The 19,333-nt window shown below is 46.6% G+C and overlaps 1 protein-coding gene across 1 annotated transcript in view; it reads right to left on the bottom strand.

Moving 5' to 3' along the window:
- KCNK10 (potassium two pore domain channel subfamily K member 10) overlaps positions 1 to 19,333 on the bottom strand; it is a 161,119-nt gene that overhangs the window by 42,841 nt on the left and 98,945 nt on the right. Inside the window, exons 3-4 of the mRNA XM_015097221.4 lie at positions 18,527 to 18,644; positions 5,772 to 5,932 (exon numbers count right to left, since the gene is read on the bottom strand). Coding sequence (XP_014952707.2) covers positions 5,772 to 5,932; positions 18,527 to 18,644 — 279 coding nt within the window. The remainder of the gene's footprint in view (positions 1 to 5,771; positions 5,933 to 18,526; positions 18,645 to 19,333) is intronic.

Consider the following 19,333-nt stretch of genomic DNA (forward strand, 5'->3'; position numbering starts at 1 on the left):
CTGAGGCAGCCATCTTGCAGACCATGCGGTAATAAGTCTGTGGATGAAAAGCTAATGTGCCAAGGAAACTAGAGCAGAAAGAGAGCAAGCCTGGGTATATGTGTATAATACTGTGATTCAGAATAAGAAAGATGTATTTGGTCACGGTCTTATGGACCGTCCCTGGTGGCTCAGACGGTATAAGCATCTGCCTACAATGCGGGAGGCCCGGGTTCGATCCCTGGGTCGGGAAGATCCCCCTGGAGAAGGAAATGGCAACCCACTCCAGTACTCTTGCCTGGAAAATCCCATGGACGGATGGAGGAGCCCAGCAGGCCACAGTCTATGGGGTCGCAAAGAGTTGGACACGACTGAATGACTTCAATTTCACTTTCACTTTCCTGGCACAGGGCTCCTAACACCCCTGGAATTTCCCAAGAGCCATAAAGCTTCTGTTACATTAATGAAGTGGCTTTGGGGTCATCTAAGGATGGGAGTTGGTTACCAGGGAAACCAGAAACCAACCAGGAACAGAGTGCCAAACTTTCAGCCACACCCTCACTGCACCCCCAACCCCTAATTTCCAGTAGGGCTGGGAGAGGGGCTGGAAATTGAATCAATCACCAATGGCCAACGACTCAATCAATCACACCCATGGGATGAAGCCGCCATAAAAATTCAAAATGGAGGAGATACAGAAGGCTTCCAGGTTGGTAAACCAGATCACTGCACATGCCAGCAGGCCAGGCCCCAGATCCCCTGGGGAAGCACTGCTGCTTTGGGGCCTTGCACTGTGTAGCTCTGCGTCTCACTTTTGATCCACACCCTTAAACACTCCTGGTGATAAAGCAGTTGTCTAGTGAGTAAGTGGGCCTCCTGAGTTCTCTGAGCCACTTTAACAAACTATCTGAACCCAAGGAAGGAAGGGGTTGGGGGAAACCTCTGATTCATGAACCTCCACTCATCAGAAACACAGAAAGAAGCTGGACTTGCTCCATCTAACATGCTGAGCAGGCCTGTGGGACCTGATGCCGATTCCAGGCAGACAGTGCCAGACTTAAGTTGAATTGAAAGACATCGAGGTGGTGTCAGAGAATTCCATACGGGGAAAAAAATCCACACTCTGGAACTCGCACCAGAATCCTTAGCGTGTTACTGGGAAAGGATGCCTGAAGCCTGAAGCAACCTCGCTCCAGGATTCTCCCTATGAAAGCTGTGTCGAATTCTTAACGCTCTGTAAATCGGCATGGGGGCAAGGCCCATTTTCCTGGCCTCGCGTTCCACACAGAAGAACGCCAGCCAGGGTAACATTCCTGTGCCTCCTCGTGCCACGTGCAGCTGGGCAGGGGCTCACCCAGCGGGCTCGGCAGCGGGCACCGGGTCCCCTCACCTGGTGGGCTCGGCAGAAGGGACCGAGTGCCCTCATCGGGCAGGCTCGGTGGGGGGCACTAAGTTCCCTCGCCCGGTGGACTCGGCAGAAGGGACTGAGTTCCCTCGGCTCGGCTCGGCCCCTTTTCTCTCTTGTTTGAAACCTTCTTCAAAGATTTCTTTTGTTTGAAACCTTTCTTCAAGGGAACTGCACTGCTTCGCTCTCTCTGGTGTAGCGAGTAGAGCAGACCCTGCCCTCACCAAGAAGGCCTGTGCCACCAAAGACCAAGATGGGGTGGGGGGCAGGGTCTCTGAAATGGCCAGAGACACAGCACCCCGAGCCCCAGAACCTGGACCACGATGAGCGATCACTCCCGTGGCTTAGCTTACACGGCACAGCTGACCTTCAGAGATAAGGTGAGATATCTCATCTCTCATCCAACTGTGGGCTTCTCTGCTGGCTCAGATGGTAAAGAATCTGCCTGCAGTGCAGAAGAACCAGGGTTCGATCCCTGGGTTGGGAAGAGTCCCTGGAAAAGGGAATGGTGACCCACCCCAGTATTCGTGCCTGAAGAATTCCATGGACAGAGAAGCCTGGCAGGCTACAGTCCGTGGGGTTACAAAGAGGAGGACGTAACTGAGCAACTAACACACACGCACATCTAATCACGTGAGCTCTTAATCCACAGTGCTTTCTCCAGCTGACAGGAGAGTGCAGAGGGGAAGTCACTGAGATAGAAGAAGGGGTCCATGCTGTTTTCACAGATGAGGGGACCTGTGCCAAGGGAGGTATGCCACCTCGGAGGTGAGAATGGCCCCCACCCTATGATCAGCAAGGAAACTGAAGTCTCAGCCCTACAACCACAGGGAACTTATGCTTTGCCAAGACTTGAATGAGTGTGTAGGCAGACTCTTCCCCAGATCCAGAACACAGTCCTGGTCGACACTCTGACTTTTTAGCCTTTGATATCCTGATCAAGAACCTTTGCCAAGCCCGTCCTGATGTCTTACCTACACAACAATGATGTGATAAACCAGTGCTGCCTTAAGTGCCCATTAATCCGTTACACGGCGATATAAAACTAATAGGGCATGGAAATCCTTCTAAATCAGGGTGAAAATGGTTAGTAAGTCCTCCTGGCATCAAAGCTAAAACTACATTCTCTGATAAGCTTATTAGCACGAAAGCTGGCCTTTTAATCTCCATCTGACTTCTGTGTCTATTTCTCAATTAGTTCATAACGCCAGAGGGGGAAGAAAGAGTTTTCATTTATTCACCCCATAAAACCCCCAACAGTCGGATATTTAAGAATACTTTTGGCATTTCTACATAATGTTAATACAATAACTCTCAACAGTTCTTTAAAATGAGGCTCAGACCTGGAATGGGATAAAAGACTCCAAACCATGTCACCTCAGAATCTAGGCTCCTAGATTGTATATCTTACCTTTACTCCACTAAAAATCCTCTGTTTCCACAGGTGAAGGAAAAGGCTACATCACCAAGAAGTGAAAACTAAATAGGTCACCCTCGTGGGAACCAAAACTTCACACCCCCAAGCTTTGCTGCTTTATACAATTTTCAGTTCTCAAAGTGGGCTTCCCTGGTGGCTCAGATGGCAAAGAATCCACGTGCAGTGCGGGAGACCCAGGTTCAACCCCTGGGCAGGGAAGATCCCCTGGAGAAACAAATGGCTGCCAAACTCCAGCAGCCCTGCCTGGGAAACCCCATGGACCGAGGAGCCTGGCGGGCTGCAGTCCATGGGATCGCAGAGAGTCAGACACGACTGAGCGACCAGCACTTCCACTCTTCGAGAGTAAGTGGCCTTTTAGATGTAGCTCAAATGAATAGCCAGGCTTTGAGACTTTCCACCAAAAGTGCACACAGCAAGCGACCTGAGGCAGAATCACTTGTTTGTAGATTGAGGAAGCATGCTCATAGTCTTCCTGGAACTCAGACACCCATCCACAGCACCTTCCAATGTTCTGCAAAGGCATACATCGTGTGCTGCCAATTCAGTAATATACCGCCAGCTCCTTCCTGAAAGGCTCCCGATCTTTGATGGCACAGCAAGGAAGTGAGAAGGCCATCAGCATAAAATGAAACATGAGATTCTGAAGGCTCTGTCCCAGAGTCCTGGTAATGATCCATTTGAGATGCAGCTTTAAGGGGAAGGAGAACCGTCCTCTCTACTTGCAGTAAGAAATTCATTAGGGGAACTAAGTCCCCAAATTCAGGAGCAGATGCCGTCAAAATGATTGCAACCTCTTCCCTCATTTAGAATACAGTTTCCAAATTTTATTTTTGCTAAGGGGGAATTTCAAAAGCTTGCAGTCTGATCTTTCCTTTCCACAAATAAACTCAGATCTAGAAAAGCGATATAAAAATAAAAACACCAGATCAGACATTTCTCCACTTGAATTCTGTTCTTCTGAGTGTTCAAGCCACCAGATTCATTTTCCCCTAACTCAGATGGCATGAGGCCATGGCTAACAGGCCACCTTTGAGAAGTTCAAAACAGCCCTTGGAAACAAGGTTGCCATGTCTGGTAGGAAGACCAGAGCATCTGATGGTTTCCATGGTGACCACGGAGCCCAGGTGCACACTCTAATGAGGCTGGCTGGCCAGCCAGCAACTCAGACCAAAGGTTGTGGAATGTTCCAGGAAGACCCCCATGTCACCGAGCCACTCATGAAATTCTAACGGGCGGCCTGCTTGCCAACAAGTGCCCCCTTCAGGAGACAAACACTCAGCGGCACTGAACTCTGTGTCCGGCCCTGTGCCAAGCTCTTTTCCATACATTATTCCATTTCACCATCACCAAGACCTTACAAAGTAAATTCGAATTCCACCCCATTTTGCAGATGAGTAAACTGAGGCAAGGGCTTCCACGGTAGCTCAGTGGTAAATAATCCGCCTGCAGTGCAGGAGACATAAGTTTGATCCCTGGGTCTGGAAGATCCACTGGAGGAGGGCATGGCAATCCACTCCAGTATTCTTGCCTGGAGAATCCCCATGGACAGAGGAGGCTGGCAGGCTGCAGTCCATGGGGTGGCAAAGAGTCAGACATGACTGAAGCGAGTTAGCAAGCACACATGCAAACTGAGGCAGCTCATCCAAAGTCCCTGAGCTTACAGAAGACATCTCCAAGCCAGTTCTAGTGCCTCGTTCCTCCACTCAGCTCAGTAAGAATTTATGAAACTGCTCAAGGGGCGCACTCCCTTACATTCTTCTAAAGAGAAGTTTATGTCATGATTTCTTGTCTCAGAGGGGAAAACAAGCGCAGCCTTAGAACGGATCACTGACCTATTTCTGCCCATCATTTCCAGATTCTGATAAAGAGCTCAAATTGTCATTTTTAAATACGAAGGCATCATAAGAAATAATTCCCTGAAGGCAGTTTGAAAGACTTGAGAATTAGGTAAAGAGATGAGAAAGAGAGCAGAAATGATCTTACTCCGAAACAAGTGTTCTGTTAAACTACATGATCAGGTATGAGCTAAAGGGCAGTGGAAACCCCAGTCCACATGCCTGGCACTGATACTAGGAATGCCACCTCTAGTAAACAAATCCCTTGCACTGAGGCTTCTGTCCCTTGTTTCAAGGTGAGTATTCTCAAAAAGAAAAACTCACTAAGGCAATAGCAATCATCAACACCTTAGTATGAGTTAGTATGTGAGCAGACTATTGCTGAGGGAGCACTCAGCTGCGGGAGGAGAGGAAAGGGCCATGAGGAGACAGAGGCAAAACACAAAGCAACATCTGGAAACTGCAGGCGTCTGGGAGAGGTCGTAGAAGCCAGGATCAGCCTAAGACGCCAGGCTTGGAAATAAAACAGAGAGAAGGCGCTCCAGCAACAAAACGGATGGGCTTCTAATTCTCTACTTTATTGCCAGGCTTCCCAGGTGGCACATCGGTAAAGAATCTGCCTGCCAGTGCAAGAGGCGCAGGAGATGCAGGTTTGATCCCTGGTTCAGGAAGATCCCCTGGAGAAGGAAATGGCAACCGACTCCAGTGTTCTTGCCTAGAGAATCCCATAGACGGAGGAGCCTGGCAGGCTATAGTCCATGGGGTCGCAAAGAGTTGGACACAACTGAGCGCCTGAGCACCACTTTATTGCCAGTACACTAAAAAACACATCTTCCTTCTTTAACAAGAAGCTGAGTATGCCACATGCCTCCTAAATATGTGTTGGAAAATCCACACTTAACCCTCTTGTGTTGTGATTCCTGACAAGAGACAAGAATTAGGAACCGTACCTGTGACTACCATGGGTCGAAATTTAAAAATATGACCACAACATTGAACTACCCCATTGAAAATCAGAATGGCAGCATGAGTCCCTGGTAATTTCTTCTGGATCCAGTCAGGCTAAAGCCAATTGGATCACAGAGGTTAGGGTTTAAACAGACACAGTACTCACTCGAAAGACCTTCTCCACTCTTGCAATGCTTTTCCCAAAGATGGTTCCAAGTTGGTCTCCAATTCCAGCCAATAAGAAACCAAAGAGTGGGATTCCAAAGATGGCATATAAAATACAAAAGATTTTGCCTCCTTCAGTGCTTGGAGCAATATTCCCATACCCTGGTGAGAAATATTAAAAAGAGAGAGGGAGAGTGGTGAAGCAGCAGAGAAATTAGAGCACGGAACCAAAGAACCTGACTTCCTAGAGGGCTGCTTCATCCCCACCCTGAACCTCAGGAGTTTTAGGAGAGCTCCATTCTAAAGGCCCTACAAAACTGAGAACATCGTTCCATCGCGACTCTTCTTTCCCTCCCTGTATACAGTCAAGAGGGTCCAGGTTTCCAGGATCTGATAAGATGACATGTGTTTCATTAGATGACATTTTAGGAGACCTGTGGTCATCTACAATTGTGTTTCTGGTGGAAAATGGTACCACCCGTTTCAGAAACATCAGACATCTTCGGCATGTCTGGTTTAGGGACACTGGGCACCTGAGGAGGGTTTACCACTGCTTTTTTAGATTTGGAAAGAGCTTCTCCTATCCAGCCTCGTCCTGTGGCCATCCCCTCCACGGGTTGGACTGTGGCTGTCTCCTGCATTTGCCTTCTTAGGGTGATGGGTGTTCCACATTAAGGAGGATGGGTGGTCTAGGACGAATTCAGAAAGGACCCCTGGATCATACAACCCTGCCATGAGAAGCCTGAAAACTGTCAGGAGTGGAGGAGGAGAGGCTGAGCGCTCCTTCTCACGTGGACCAGGATGCTGAGCTCTGCCTGGGTCTCTCTTTCTCTTCCTTGGCAACTCCACGCCACCGGAGTCCTGCCCACCCCGACCCACACACTTCTTGCACCAAGAATCCAAGGATTCTTGGATTCAGGTGCGAACTAAAGGTTTGGTGGTGGAATGGATGTGTAAATACAAAACAATCCTCTAATAGCCCGATCTAGTCACTTGTTTCAAATAGTGCTTCAGAAACAACCACATCCGCATTCTCGAGAGTTCTGCAGTTAGGTAAGTAACTAGTGAATATTTGGCTTACTCTCTCTGACAGGACTGAAGACAGTGGTGCTGGAAGAAAAAGGCGTATAGCATTAACACGCATTATACAGAGACGAGACTCTAAATTACTCGTAGTCACACCAGTGAGTGTTGCAACATTACGCTAACTAGTGTCTAGCTAGTCACCTAACTTAACATTCTTTCACACAACACAGCTAAAGGGGAGTCTATCTCTAACCCACGCAGCAAGTGAGCTATTGGGCTCATGGTTATTAGCACGCAGGGAATGCATCACAGGAACGATACTGCTGACGGCCGGTCGGTCGCTCAGCTTCCTGTGGGCCTGGAGGACTCACTCTTGCTTCCAGCCTCTGGGTGCTGAGTCACCCGGTTATTTTCCTGTTCAGTTTTCCAAGTCAGAATCATTCAAACCTCTTATCACAAATCATCTAAATTATATAGCTTCCATTTTTTAAATGACTGTTCACGTAAGCCTTCTAATCTTGCCTTTTTTTTTTTTTTTTTGACTCACCATGATTTTTATTTAATTGTGAAAAAAAAAGGCTCTCAACTTTTTTTCGGGTGTTTTCAGGAACTTGGACAAAATCATTCTGTCAGCATTTCCCTCCAGAATAATCTGATTTACGTTAACACAGCCCTGGTAAAAAGGAATAAAGGTGCCCATACAGCTCCTATTCCTGGAGGATTATGGTGACACCTGGAAATATTCTGGTAATTTATGGAAACGTTTATGGCTCTGGCCATAAATTTACTGTCTCCCAATTGCCTGATTACTGTCAAAGAAGCCGATTATCTTTCAGTTTGAATATCTCAGAAAGAAGCACATTGCAGGCACAGGGAAACACACTGAGGCCTTGAATCTGCAGAGCTGGCATCTTATTAACCTTAACAAGTGCTGCACCCCTTCCGCCAGCTTTAAGAGAGGATCCGTTCCAACGCTTGGGTCAGGACTGTGCTCAAGGGACATTTCCATCATCTAAAGAGCCTGAGAGCAAAGCAGGAAGAGGAGGCTCCAATCCAATACCACCACCTTCACCTGGTTATCCTGAGACTCACTTAACATCGCCAAGCCTGGTTCTGGAGGGATTCAAGGAAAATGTGGGGGAAACCAGCCGGCCGTATGCTTCCAAAGCAAAGTAGTGTGGATCTTATTACAGTGGGCTCCTTCTTCTGGGTTTCAAAGGCTAGGACACTAAAGTTAGAGCAAAGCTCTCAGGCACTCAAGAAGTAATATGCAAATGAGCCTTGAATAGGGGATACTTTGGCCACCTGATGTGAAGAACTGACTCATTGGAAAAGACCCTGATGCTGGGAAAGACTGAAGGCAGGAGGAGAAGGGGATGACAGAGGATGAGATGGTTGGATCGTGTCACCGACTCAATGGACATGAGTCTGAGTAAACTCCAGGAGTTAGTGGTGGACAGAGAGGCCTGGCATGCTGCCGTCCATTCGGTCACAAAGAGTCGGACACGACTGAGTGACTGAACTGAACTGAGGGGCTTCCCTGACAGCTCAGTTGGTAAAGAATCTGCCTGCAATGCAGGAGACCCCAGTTCATTCCCTGGGTCGGGAAGACCCCCTAGAGAAGGGATAGGCTACCCACTTCAGTATTCTTCGGCTTCCCTGGTAGCTCAGCTGGTAAAGAATCCGCCTACAATGAGGGAGACCTGGGTTCGATTCCCGGGTTGGGAAGATCTCCTTGAGAAGGGAACAGCTACCCACGCCAGTATTTTGGCCTAGAGAGTTCCATGGACTCATAGTCTATGGGGTCGCAAAGGGTCAGACACGACTGAGCGGCTCTCACTTTCAAGCCTCGAATAGCCTGCTTAAGGCCATCACTTCACTTTGGATGTAAAGTGATTGCCTTTTCTGAGCTACGCTGTATCTTGTGTGAGTCCCCTGCCTCTGATGAACTATATGGAGAGGCTGTTCTCCAGCCTGACACTCAACCCTGTTGCTCTAAGAAAATTGCATAAGTTACTTTTTGGAATTTTGCTCTGAGGCAACAGGAAGGACACATTCCTGGATTTTTGCCTCTGTTTGTACTGGGCCCTCAAGACTTCCCTGCCCCTTCTTCCTGAAGGCTTGATAGAACTTTGAAGTAAGGTGTCACACGGCCTGAGAGCTCAGGAAGTTAAAATTCTATTCTGATCCTTCCACTTGCTAACTCTCAGATCTTGGGCAATTTACCTTTCTAGCTCACTTTCCTTGTCTGAATGAGGGGGCTATGAATAGCATCTACCTTACAGCTTCAAGAGCTACATGTGAAGCCTGAGGACCCTTTAGAGATTAAATCCACAGTGAAACAGGAGGCCCAGAGTAAGCATTCAGTAAGGATCCGCAATTATCACCTTGTCTGGGTTTTCTGCGGGAAGAAATCACTTTGTGTCTCCAGCAAAACTAAGTCCCAGGAGAAAAAAGAGCTGCTTCCTATTTTCTCCCCAGAAACTTCACCGTACTTCCACAGCACCAAGACAACTAACACAACGCCTGTGCCCCAGGCTGGACCAGCTGGGTGGCACAGGGGGCCCATGGCGGGACTTGGGGTGTGGGTCCTTGGGGCAGCAAAGGCTGGGGGGTGAGAAGCTGCGAGTCAGGCAGACGGAGCCCAGAGCATTACAAGTGGACTTCCTAAAGCGGAAGCCTCCAGGGATCCTCCACCAGCTGGCTTCTGATGACGCTTGGCAGGAGGAGACCAGCCTAGCGAGAACACTCTGCTGTGAATGAGAAAGCCTGCCGCAGCGCTCAGCGCCGGTCATCCCCTGGCTAGAAAAGAGCCCGAGTCCTTTCTGAAGACAACGCTGGTGTTTACACAGGACGCAGGCCTGAGCAGCACACACAGAAACCTCCCATTTGCTATTTATGTGCTGAAGTCAAACCTTGACCGAACCGTGTGCTGTTCAGCTCTGGGGTTTGGGTTAGAGCAAACGTTCTCAAGCCAGGCTGTGCGTTCATGGGTGTGTGGCAGTCATGCAGCGTTCCCCACTTAAAAGAGCCTCGCTCTTGGTCTAATGCTCCGCTGTTGTCATTTTGAGGCTCTTAATCATTTTTTTTGTTTTTTAACAAGAGATTGCATTTTCACTTGACAATAGGCTTTGTGCTTATGTAGCTGGTCCTGGTGGATAAAGTGGGGCTCTGTGGCTTACTAACCTTGAGATATTAGACAAGCTACTTAACATCTCTGGGTCTCAGTCCTCTCGTTAGTAAAATGAGGCAAATGAGAGTTACTGTGAAACTAAGTGAGATAATACATGTGGAGCACAGTTTCTGCACCTACTGCTGCTGTGCAGTCACCAAGCTGCATCTGACTCTCTGTGACCCCGTGGACCGCAGCACTCCAGGCCTCCCTGTCCATCACCAGCTCCCGGACTTTAACCAAACTCATGTCCATTGAGTCTGTGATGCCATCCAACCATCTCATCCTCTGTCGTCCCCTTCTCCTCCTGCTTTCAGTCTTTCCCAGCATCAGGGTCTTTTCAAATGAGTCAGTTCTTCCCATCAGATGGCCAAAGTATTGGAGTTTCAGCTTCAGTACCAGTCCTTCCAATGAATATTCAGGACTGATTTCCTTTAGGATGGACTGGTTGGATCTCCTTGCAGTCCAAGAGACTCTCAAGAGTCTTCTCCAACACCACAGTTCAAAAGCATCAGTTCTTCAGCACTCAGCTTTCTTTATAGTCCAACTCTCATATCCATACATAACTACTGGAAAAACCATAGCCTTGACTAGATGGACATTTGTTGGCAAAGTAATGTCTCTGCTTTTTAAATGCTCTCTGGGTTGGTCATAACTTTTCTTCCAAGGAGCAAGCGTCTTTTAATTTCATGGCTGCCATCCCACTGGCAGGCGGATTCTTATCCACTGTACCACTAGGGAAGTCCGACAACTCTTAATTAAGTTCCAGGAGAGGGACATGGTTACTGGTTACCACCTGGGACCTGAGGAGGGGCTCTCTAGGATGAGGGTCGAGTCAAGTGACCTAATCCAAAAATGCCTCAAATGGGGAATTTCCTGGTGGTCCAGTGGTTAGGACTGTGTGCTTTCCCTGCAAGGGGCATGGATTCGATCTATGGTCAAGGAAATAAGATCCCAAATGCCGAGTGGCAAGGACAAAAAAGAGCTTCAAAGAGGAAATCTAATTGGTTTCTAGAGCTGTTGGTGAGAACTCAAATCATTTTCTGTCCTTCCACAAATGAGGTTTTGTGGGAAGAATCTGCAGACAGCTTCCTCCAGCTGAGGAAAAGTAAACTTCCTGGGCAGTCAACAAATGAGAATTAGTTACTGAGAAAGGGGACAGGGTGCAAGGTGACCTCAAATAGGACAGCAGTCTAGTCTCCTCCTGACGTGACTCCTGGTTTGGAGAAGAGCTTGACCGTGTTCCCCTTTTGCCGCACATTTGTAGATCTTCCTGTATAGCTGAGCGCAAGAAAATCTTGTCAAAAAATAAAAAAAGTGCTTTGATATCTTCAGATAAAAGGGACCTCTGTTACTGAGTAGTATCACTGCTTTTCAGGAAAAAACTATTATTCCTAAGATCTCTGTATATGCATTCTACATAATGAGCACATTTTTTGTGTCTGAATAGCACATAACCTCACATGGCTCAGGAGAGTCTTTCTGGAGAGCAACTTGGCAAGCCTTGAAAAGGTTCAGGCCCTTTGACACAGCATCCCCTGGGGGATCTTGCCAAGAAACCAAGCAGAGATGAAGATCGTCCTTTGAGAACTAAGGTTTTCATTGTGGTATCACACTATCACAGAAGTAAAAACCACTTAAGCCTGCAACAACATGTGATTACAAGATTGATAGTAGATCCAACAGAACCCATCAAAGATGATGTTTTTCCAAAGAACCTTAGTAATATGCGGCAATGTTTACAGCATTACGTAGCACACTGTGTGAGCTCCAGCACGCATGCTAATATGTGCGTATTTCACAAGTAATAAAAAAGCTCCTCGGCTCCAACTGCCCTACTGCCTGAGTTCTAAATAATGGAAAATGTCTCAGAAAGAAGAAGAAAAATTAGCAGGCTCGTAGGGATTTCTCTGGAAGGAATGATGCTAAAGCTGAAACTCCAGTACTTTGGCCACCTCGTGCGAAGAGTTGACTCATTGGAAAAGACTCTGATGCTGGAAGGGATTGGGGGCAGGAGGAGAAGGGGACCACGGAAGATGAGATGGCTGGATGGCATCACTGACTCGATGGACGTGAGTCTGAGTGAACTCCGGGAGTTGGTGATGGACAGGGAGGCCTGGCATGCTGCGATTCATGGGGTCACAAAGAGTCAGACATGACTGAGTGACTGAACTGAACTGAACTGACTGTTCTTATGAGCCTTGCTACCACTTGTAATGAATGAATTTGCCACTAAATAATTATGAGAAAACATCATCTCCTCACCTTATTATTCTTTCTCATACTGTACTCCTGTTTTCTTTAGAAATTTCTAATGGTGTGACTTTCTAAAACTTTCCACCCCACAGTCAAAATTTAGCCAGCTAAATGGTGTTCAACTCACAACACATTATTTTTCAATTAAGACAGAGTGAGAGAAGAAAAAAAAAAAGCATTTTTTCCGTTGTATAGAAACGAACTCGATCCCTCATGCGAACACTGCGCCGTGAGCCTGAAGGGGCCTTGGGGTCTGGGTTGGCTTTTATTTTTGTCTGTTTTTGTCTCCTGCTTGTTGTGCAGTCATTTCCTGTTCAGGCTCCATCTTCCCTCAGATTCTGGGAAAGGACCCTGTCCTCTGCCCAAGTGTGACACAGCGTCCATCCTCCCGCTCTAGAGGCAACAGCATCCCAGGTTGCCAGGACACCAGCACACGGAAACCTAGGGGCTTATCCAATAGGAAGCTCCACCTAAGACTTGAAACCAAGAGCGAGGAGCCCACAGGAGGAGGAGGCGCGGCCGCAGTGGCCAGCAGGGTCCAGCCCGGACTCTGAGGTCAGAGGACACTCAGTGGCCCTCTGTGATCTCTTAGCCATAAGTGTGCATTTGTTAGGATTTTTCATTAGGTGAGAGAAAACTCAAAGCACGATAGAGCCCAGCGCAGGATGTTTAACACGTATTAACTCTCTATGGGCGGCTTCACCCCAGCTCAGAGGGGGCAAGTGGGACCTCACTTACGGCTCCTCTTCTGTTACTCGGCTTCTTCACTATCAGCTGAACTCTAGGCAGGAAAACCCCTCAAGGGAAGGAAATGGACAGCAGGGTCCTGGACCTACCTTTTCCCCGATTTACCTCCAGTAAGAAAAAGAAGTCATTTCCTCCAAAACTCACGTAAAAGCCCCTGCAGGAATCCACTCGCTTACTGGCCTAATCCAGGGAGCCTGTCCATCCCTGAACTCAGGACTGTGGCCATGCACATGCGCGTTACTGAATTTCTTTCTTTTTTTATGGTTCTAATTTAATTTTAATTTTAAAATTTAAGTATAGTTACTTATGAGTCTCCCCTGGTGGCTCAGATGGTAAAAATGTCTGCCTACAATGTGGGAGACCTGGGTTTGATCCCTGGGTTGGGGAGATCCCCTGGAGAAGCAAATGGCACCCCACTCCAGTACTCTTGCCTGGAAAATCCCATGGACGGAGGAGCCTGGTGGGCTGCAGTCCATGGGGTCACAAAGAGTCGGACACGACTGAGCGACTTCACTTTGCTTTGCTTTCGCTATAGTTACTTATAAGGTGTTGATTTCTGCTGTACAGCCAAGTGATTCAGTTATACATACATATACATACACACGTTTTTTTATATTCTTTTCCATTATGGTTTACCAGAGGATATGGACTAGAGCTCTGTGCTATACAGGACCTTGTTGCTCACCCGTTCCATATATAATAGCCTGTATCTACTGACCCCAAACTCCTCGCCCTCCCCTCCCCCCTTGGCAACCACATGCCTTTTCTCCGCGTGAGTCTGTTTCTCTTTTGTAGGCTCCTTTGTGCCGTATATTTGATTCCACGTGTAAGTGACATCATATGGCATTTGTCTTTCTCCTTCTGACTTACTTCACCGTAAATCCCCCAGCGACGCATGACACCTTTCCCCATCTTAACATCCAGACCGCTGCACACAGTTGAACCTGGCGTTGGTCTTCTCTGGTCTGCTTCAGCAATGCCCTCGGGGGGTGCTGAGCTGGATGGCGCTTTTCGCCCTTACATCAAATGGTGCCATGTAATCCTGGATCCTTTGTTGGATGCTACAGGATTGAGGACAAATATGATCTAATCCGGTCTGGAGTGTCTGAAAGGCTTCTAGGCCCCAGACTTCCAGGCATAATCTATACCACTGCTACTTGGAATAGTTGTCTTAATACACTTGCAGATTCATACGTGCAAACCCAGTATGCCAGAAATTATATTATGAGACTTTCCAAAAAGGAATGACAATTCTCTCTCACTCCAGGTTTCCTTATTGCACATAACTTTCTCGAATGCAACAAGGTAAAAATCATACAGGTTCTGAAGATGAGGTCTATAACCACAGACAAAAACCCGTGCCTCTAAAACAACCCAGAGCTTCTGAAACTTGCACCAATAGGAAGACAATCACCAAAGATGCATTCCCCTCAAAAAGGCACACCCTCCACCACCCAGCTAATGTGTGGCTATGAAAAGTAGGAGGAAAAACCTCACAGAAGGCCTCAGAGGGTTATGAGATTTGAGAGATTTGAACTATGAGAGAGATTTTTCTCCCACAAAATATAAACAAATGTCAATGCAAGAATCCTCCCACTGAGTACGGAAGAGTCTCCCTCTGTTTGGCCATCACTGCTATGAATTGGTGATGGCTATGTGTCTCCCATTCTTCTGAAGGAGAGTTTTTATTGCAATGTGATTTCACTACTAAACAAGGGCAAATAACTCTCAAACTCTTTTTCAGCAGAGCTGGGAGAGGGATGCAATCTACAGATTCCACCATATATGTTAGGGTTACCCAGAAGCTGAGATTGCAGAGGCAACATGGGAAAGAATACAGAGAAGCACAGAGAATAATTAAAGGGCCCATTGGTGGCAAAGCTCAGAAAGTGTCAGGAAAAATCCAACTATGAAAGTGAGGGTCTCACCTTGAACTTCAAAAGATACTTCCCTGTTTGCACCAAGTGTGAAACACAGTGTGAACAGGAAGAGCCACAGAAGCCTTCCTGAGCTTGACCTGGTCCAGAAAAACAGAAGAGGCAGCGCTATGCCGAGAGGAACACAGGTGGGCCAGGTCTGCAGGAGGCGCCCTGCCTCACTAGCAGAAAAGAGGGGCGTCTTGGCATGTGCGGTCAGAACGGTTACCAGCTTCTCCCTGCTCTCCTCTTCCAGCCCCCGGAAAAGTTCAGCAGACAGCTAGTCCACGGATATCCAGGGTGTTCGGCATCAAAAGAAACTGCCTCGGCATGAAGATAAAGCTTCCATTAAAAAAAAAAGTGAAAGAGCAGCAGAACTTACCAGTGAGTGAAAGATACTCGGCAGAAAGACACTGCCCCAACCAGACAAAACTGTAAACAGCCATGAAGTAATCGCCTCTCAGAGTCATCACAGAGAAACCACAAAGATGCAGGACATCCGGGAGAAGATGACGAGGTAACAAGTGTAGATGAGATGTGAGCTAAGCTAATGGAATTCAGGGAAAAAACAGCAAAGAAAAGAGTCCCCTGATGATCACAGTAATGAAAGTAAAATTGGAAGGCGCGCACGGAGGAGGCAAGCTCTGCGAAAACACACACGCTCAAAACAGAGAGAGGATGAAATCAAGCAAGTGGTATGACCCACCTCCCAGAGTAACGGAAATAAAAAGATGAACAAAGGGGACCTAATTAAACTTAAAAACTTTTGCACAATGAAGGACACTAAAAGCAAGGTGAAAAGGCAGCCTTCAGAATGGGAGAAAATAATAGCAAATGAAACAACTGACAAAAAATTAGTCTCCAAAATATACATGCAGCTCAACTCCAAAAAAATAAACGACCCAATCAAAAAATGGGCCAAAGAGCTAAACGGACACTTCTCCAAAGAAGACATACAGATGGCTAACAAACACATGAAAAGATGTTCAACGTCACTCATTATCAGAGAAATGCAAATCAAAACCACAATGAGGTACCATCTCATGCCAGTCAGAATGGCTGCCATCAAAATGTCTACAAGCAATAAATGCTGGCGAGGGTGTGGAGAAAAGGAACCCTCCTACACTGTTGGTGGGAATGCAAACTGGTACAGCCACTACGGAGAACAGTGTGGAGATTCCTTAAAAAACTGAAAATAGAACTACCTTATGACCCAGCAATCCCACTGCTGGGCATACACACCGAGGAAACCAGAATTGAAAGAGACATGTGTACCCCAATGTTCATCGCAGCACTGTTTATAATCGCCAGGACATGGAAACAACCTAGATGTCCATCAGCAGATGAATGGATAAGAAAGCTGTGGTACATATACACAATGGAGTATTACTCAGCCATTAAAAAGAATGCATTTGAGTCAGTTCTAATGAGGTGGATGAAACTAGAGCCTATTATACAGAGTGGAGTAAGTCAGAAAGAAAAACAATATAATATATTGTATAATATACAATACAGTATATTAACACATATATATGGAATTTAGAAAGACAATAACCCTATATGCAGGACAGCGAAGGAGACACAGATGTATAGAACAGTCTGTTGGACTCTGTGGGAGAAGGCGAGGGTGGGATGATTTGAGAGAACAGCACTGAAACATGTATATCATCATATGTGAAACAGATGGTCAGCGCAAGTTCAATGCATGAAGCTGGGCCCTCAAAGCAGGTGTACTGGGATGACCCTGAGGGGTGGAGAGGGAGGTGGGGGCGTTCAGGATGGCGGACACGTGCACCCATGGTTGGTTCATGGCGATAAATGGCAAAAAAAAAAATCACAATATTGTCAAGTAATTAGCCTCCAATTAAAATAAATAATTTAAAATTTTTTAAAAAGACATTGAAAGCCAATTTTAAGGGTTAAAAAGGAATGGAGGGGAAATACTAGCATAGAAGACATGGAAAGACGAAACGATAGACGTATGACTGGAATCTCTAAAGAACAGAACCAGAACCATACGGCCGAGAAAATGTTTCAAAATGACTACCAAGGCAGCTTTCCTGAAATAAAAGGGACAAAACCTAGTAGCTTTATCAGACGGATGATAAAGAAATAATCCTTTGAGCAGCTGAGCAAAAAGATCAAGTCACTGATACTGATAAAAGGGGGGAAATCACCTGGCATTAGGCTTCTCCACCACTGCATAAGCAGAGGGGGAAACAGAGTGACCAGCAAGACCCTTAAAAAGCAATGTGAGTCACAGATTTCATTTCCAGCCAAACCGCCCTTCAAGGGTAGGGCTACCATCCGACAACACAGACACCCAGGGAATAGCGCTCCCAGGAGCCGTTTTTAAGTTTCAGCCAAGCAAGTGAAGACTGACGAAAGCAGTGGGAAAACCATGATGTGCGCCACGGCTAGAGATGAGCACTGACGATATTTAACCGTAGAACTATGACCAACACAAGCGGGAGTGCCCAGGCAGCAGAGCAGACGTGGAGTAGACACCCTGAGGTTACAGAACGGCAGTGAGCAGTAACTGACAGCGGAAGAGGAAAAGGAGCTGAGATGCTGAGCAAGTTCCCTGACTGCAGTCTATATGACCGCTGAGAGCCAAGAGTCATTATTTAAAGTGGGCAAGTCGTCTGACAGAAGCTCAAGCATATTTAATAACGTAAAAGTAACCACTGATAGGATGGCCTCAACTAAAACTGTGTGGTGGAGAAAGAGATGTCATCACCCATAACAGAGGGCTAATTAATACTGCTTAAAGATTTGCACCCTAAGGTTATTATATGTGATTATAATTATAAAGTTAACCCCTACGACAAACCATTTAACACCTAGGACAAAAATACAAGACTCCCCGAGGATCAGATAAAAGACACAGAGAAACACAATGAGAACAAAAATTGGTGCAGGAAGTGAGTAATCAGAGCTCACCTTATGATCAGCTGTGAAGAGCATTTACCCAGCAAAGCAATGCAAACATTTACTTTTGATCTAATCAAACCACAGGGAAGGAAGGAGGATGGGAAGAGAGCCTCCACGGTGCGCAGGGAGGAAGAAAGGGAATTAATTCCTCATCTTCCTCAGTGGGAAGTCAAGAAATCATCACTAAAATAAAATTCGGGAAGTGCAGCACAAATGTGATATTTAAAGACATGGAGATGAATGTCAAAATAATCAAGCAAAAGAGATGAAAGCAACGTATCCAGGGGAGGTTAAAAAAAGAGAGAAGGGCAGAGACTGCTGTTTTTCGTAACAAACTTTGTAGAACAGTTTGGTTCCTTCATGAATAACTCTAATAAGTACAGTTTTTAAAAAGGAATTTCAACTCAGCTGAGCAATCTGAGTTCCATGACCAATTCAGAGATTGATTTTTTTCACTTTAACCTTCCCATGAGGTTCATTTAAACTAAAGGTCCCCTAGACTTTCATTTTGAAAACTGAAGCAGTTCATTCCACTTTGCCTTTCATTGAAAGCCACCGCACAAGTACTGCGATAATTTGACAGTGTTTGGGAAGCCTCCTCTGAACCCCCAGCAGTCATGGATTCTATGGGGACGATCTGTTGATTTTAGTGCCATTATTCAGGAGGGCCTGCCGGGGAAAAGATACTTGCAAACACATGGGTACCTATGGTGGTGATGACCGTTCCAGCAAAGAAAAAGGCACTTCCAAGGTCCCAGTGACTGCTGTTGTTGGAAGAGTTTCCTACTGGGCTCACTCCCGCGTTGTCGGCATCAAGAGCGTGCTGCAAGGAAAGTGAGAAAGCGTGAGACTCAGTTAAGGAGTTTATCAAGACGTCCTTGCTCAAGAACCTGCCGTGATCTCTAGACGACAGGTTACGTGGACAAAAGTACGGTCACAAAGTGAAATATTATGTTAGAGAGGAAAGCACGGCCCGGAACCGCACCGCCTGTGCTGGACCGCACGGTACCAAACCTGCGCTTAACACCTGACTTTACTGCAGCTCCAACCTGCTCCAGAAACGCGATCTTTTTAATACTTATTATTTTCTTTCAGTGAAGTGTCGTTGATTTACAATACTATGTTAGTTTCAGGGGTACAGCAAGGCGAGTCAGTCTTTTTTTACTGTATTCCATTACAGGTCATTACAAGAATACAGCTCCACGTGCTAAATGCCTCTGCTCATCTATTTTATGCAGAGTTGTCCGCATCGGTTAACCCCGCACTCCTCATTTGGCCCTTCAGTAACCACAAGTCTGCTTTCTGTGTCTGTGAGTCTATTTCTGCCTTATATATAGACTCTTTTGTATCATCTTTAGATTCCACATATAAATGTGGGCTTTTCAGGTGGTGCTAGTGGTAAAGAACCCGTCTGCCAATGCAGGAGACACAGGAGATGCAAATTCAATTCCTGGTCGGGAAGAGCTCCTGAAGAAAGAAAGAGCAACCCGCTTCAGTCTTCTTGCCTGGAGA

The sequence above is a fragment of the Ovis aries genome, chromosome 7 (genome assembly GCF_016772045.2).
Source record: "Ovis aries strain OAR_USU_Benz2616 breed Rambouillet chromosome 7, ARS-UI_Ramb_v3.0, whole genome shotgun sequence".
Classification (NCBI taxonomy): Eukaryota; Metazoa; Chordata; class Mammalia; order Artiodactyla; family Bovidae; genus Ovis; species Ovis aries.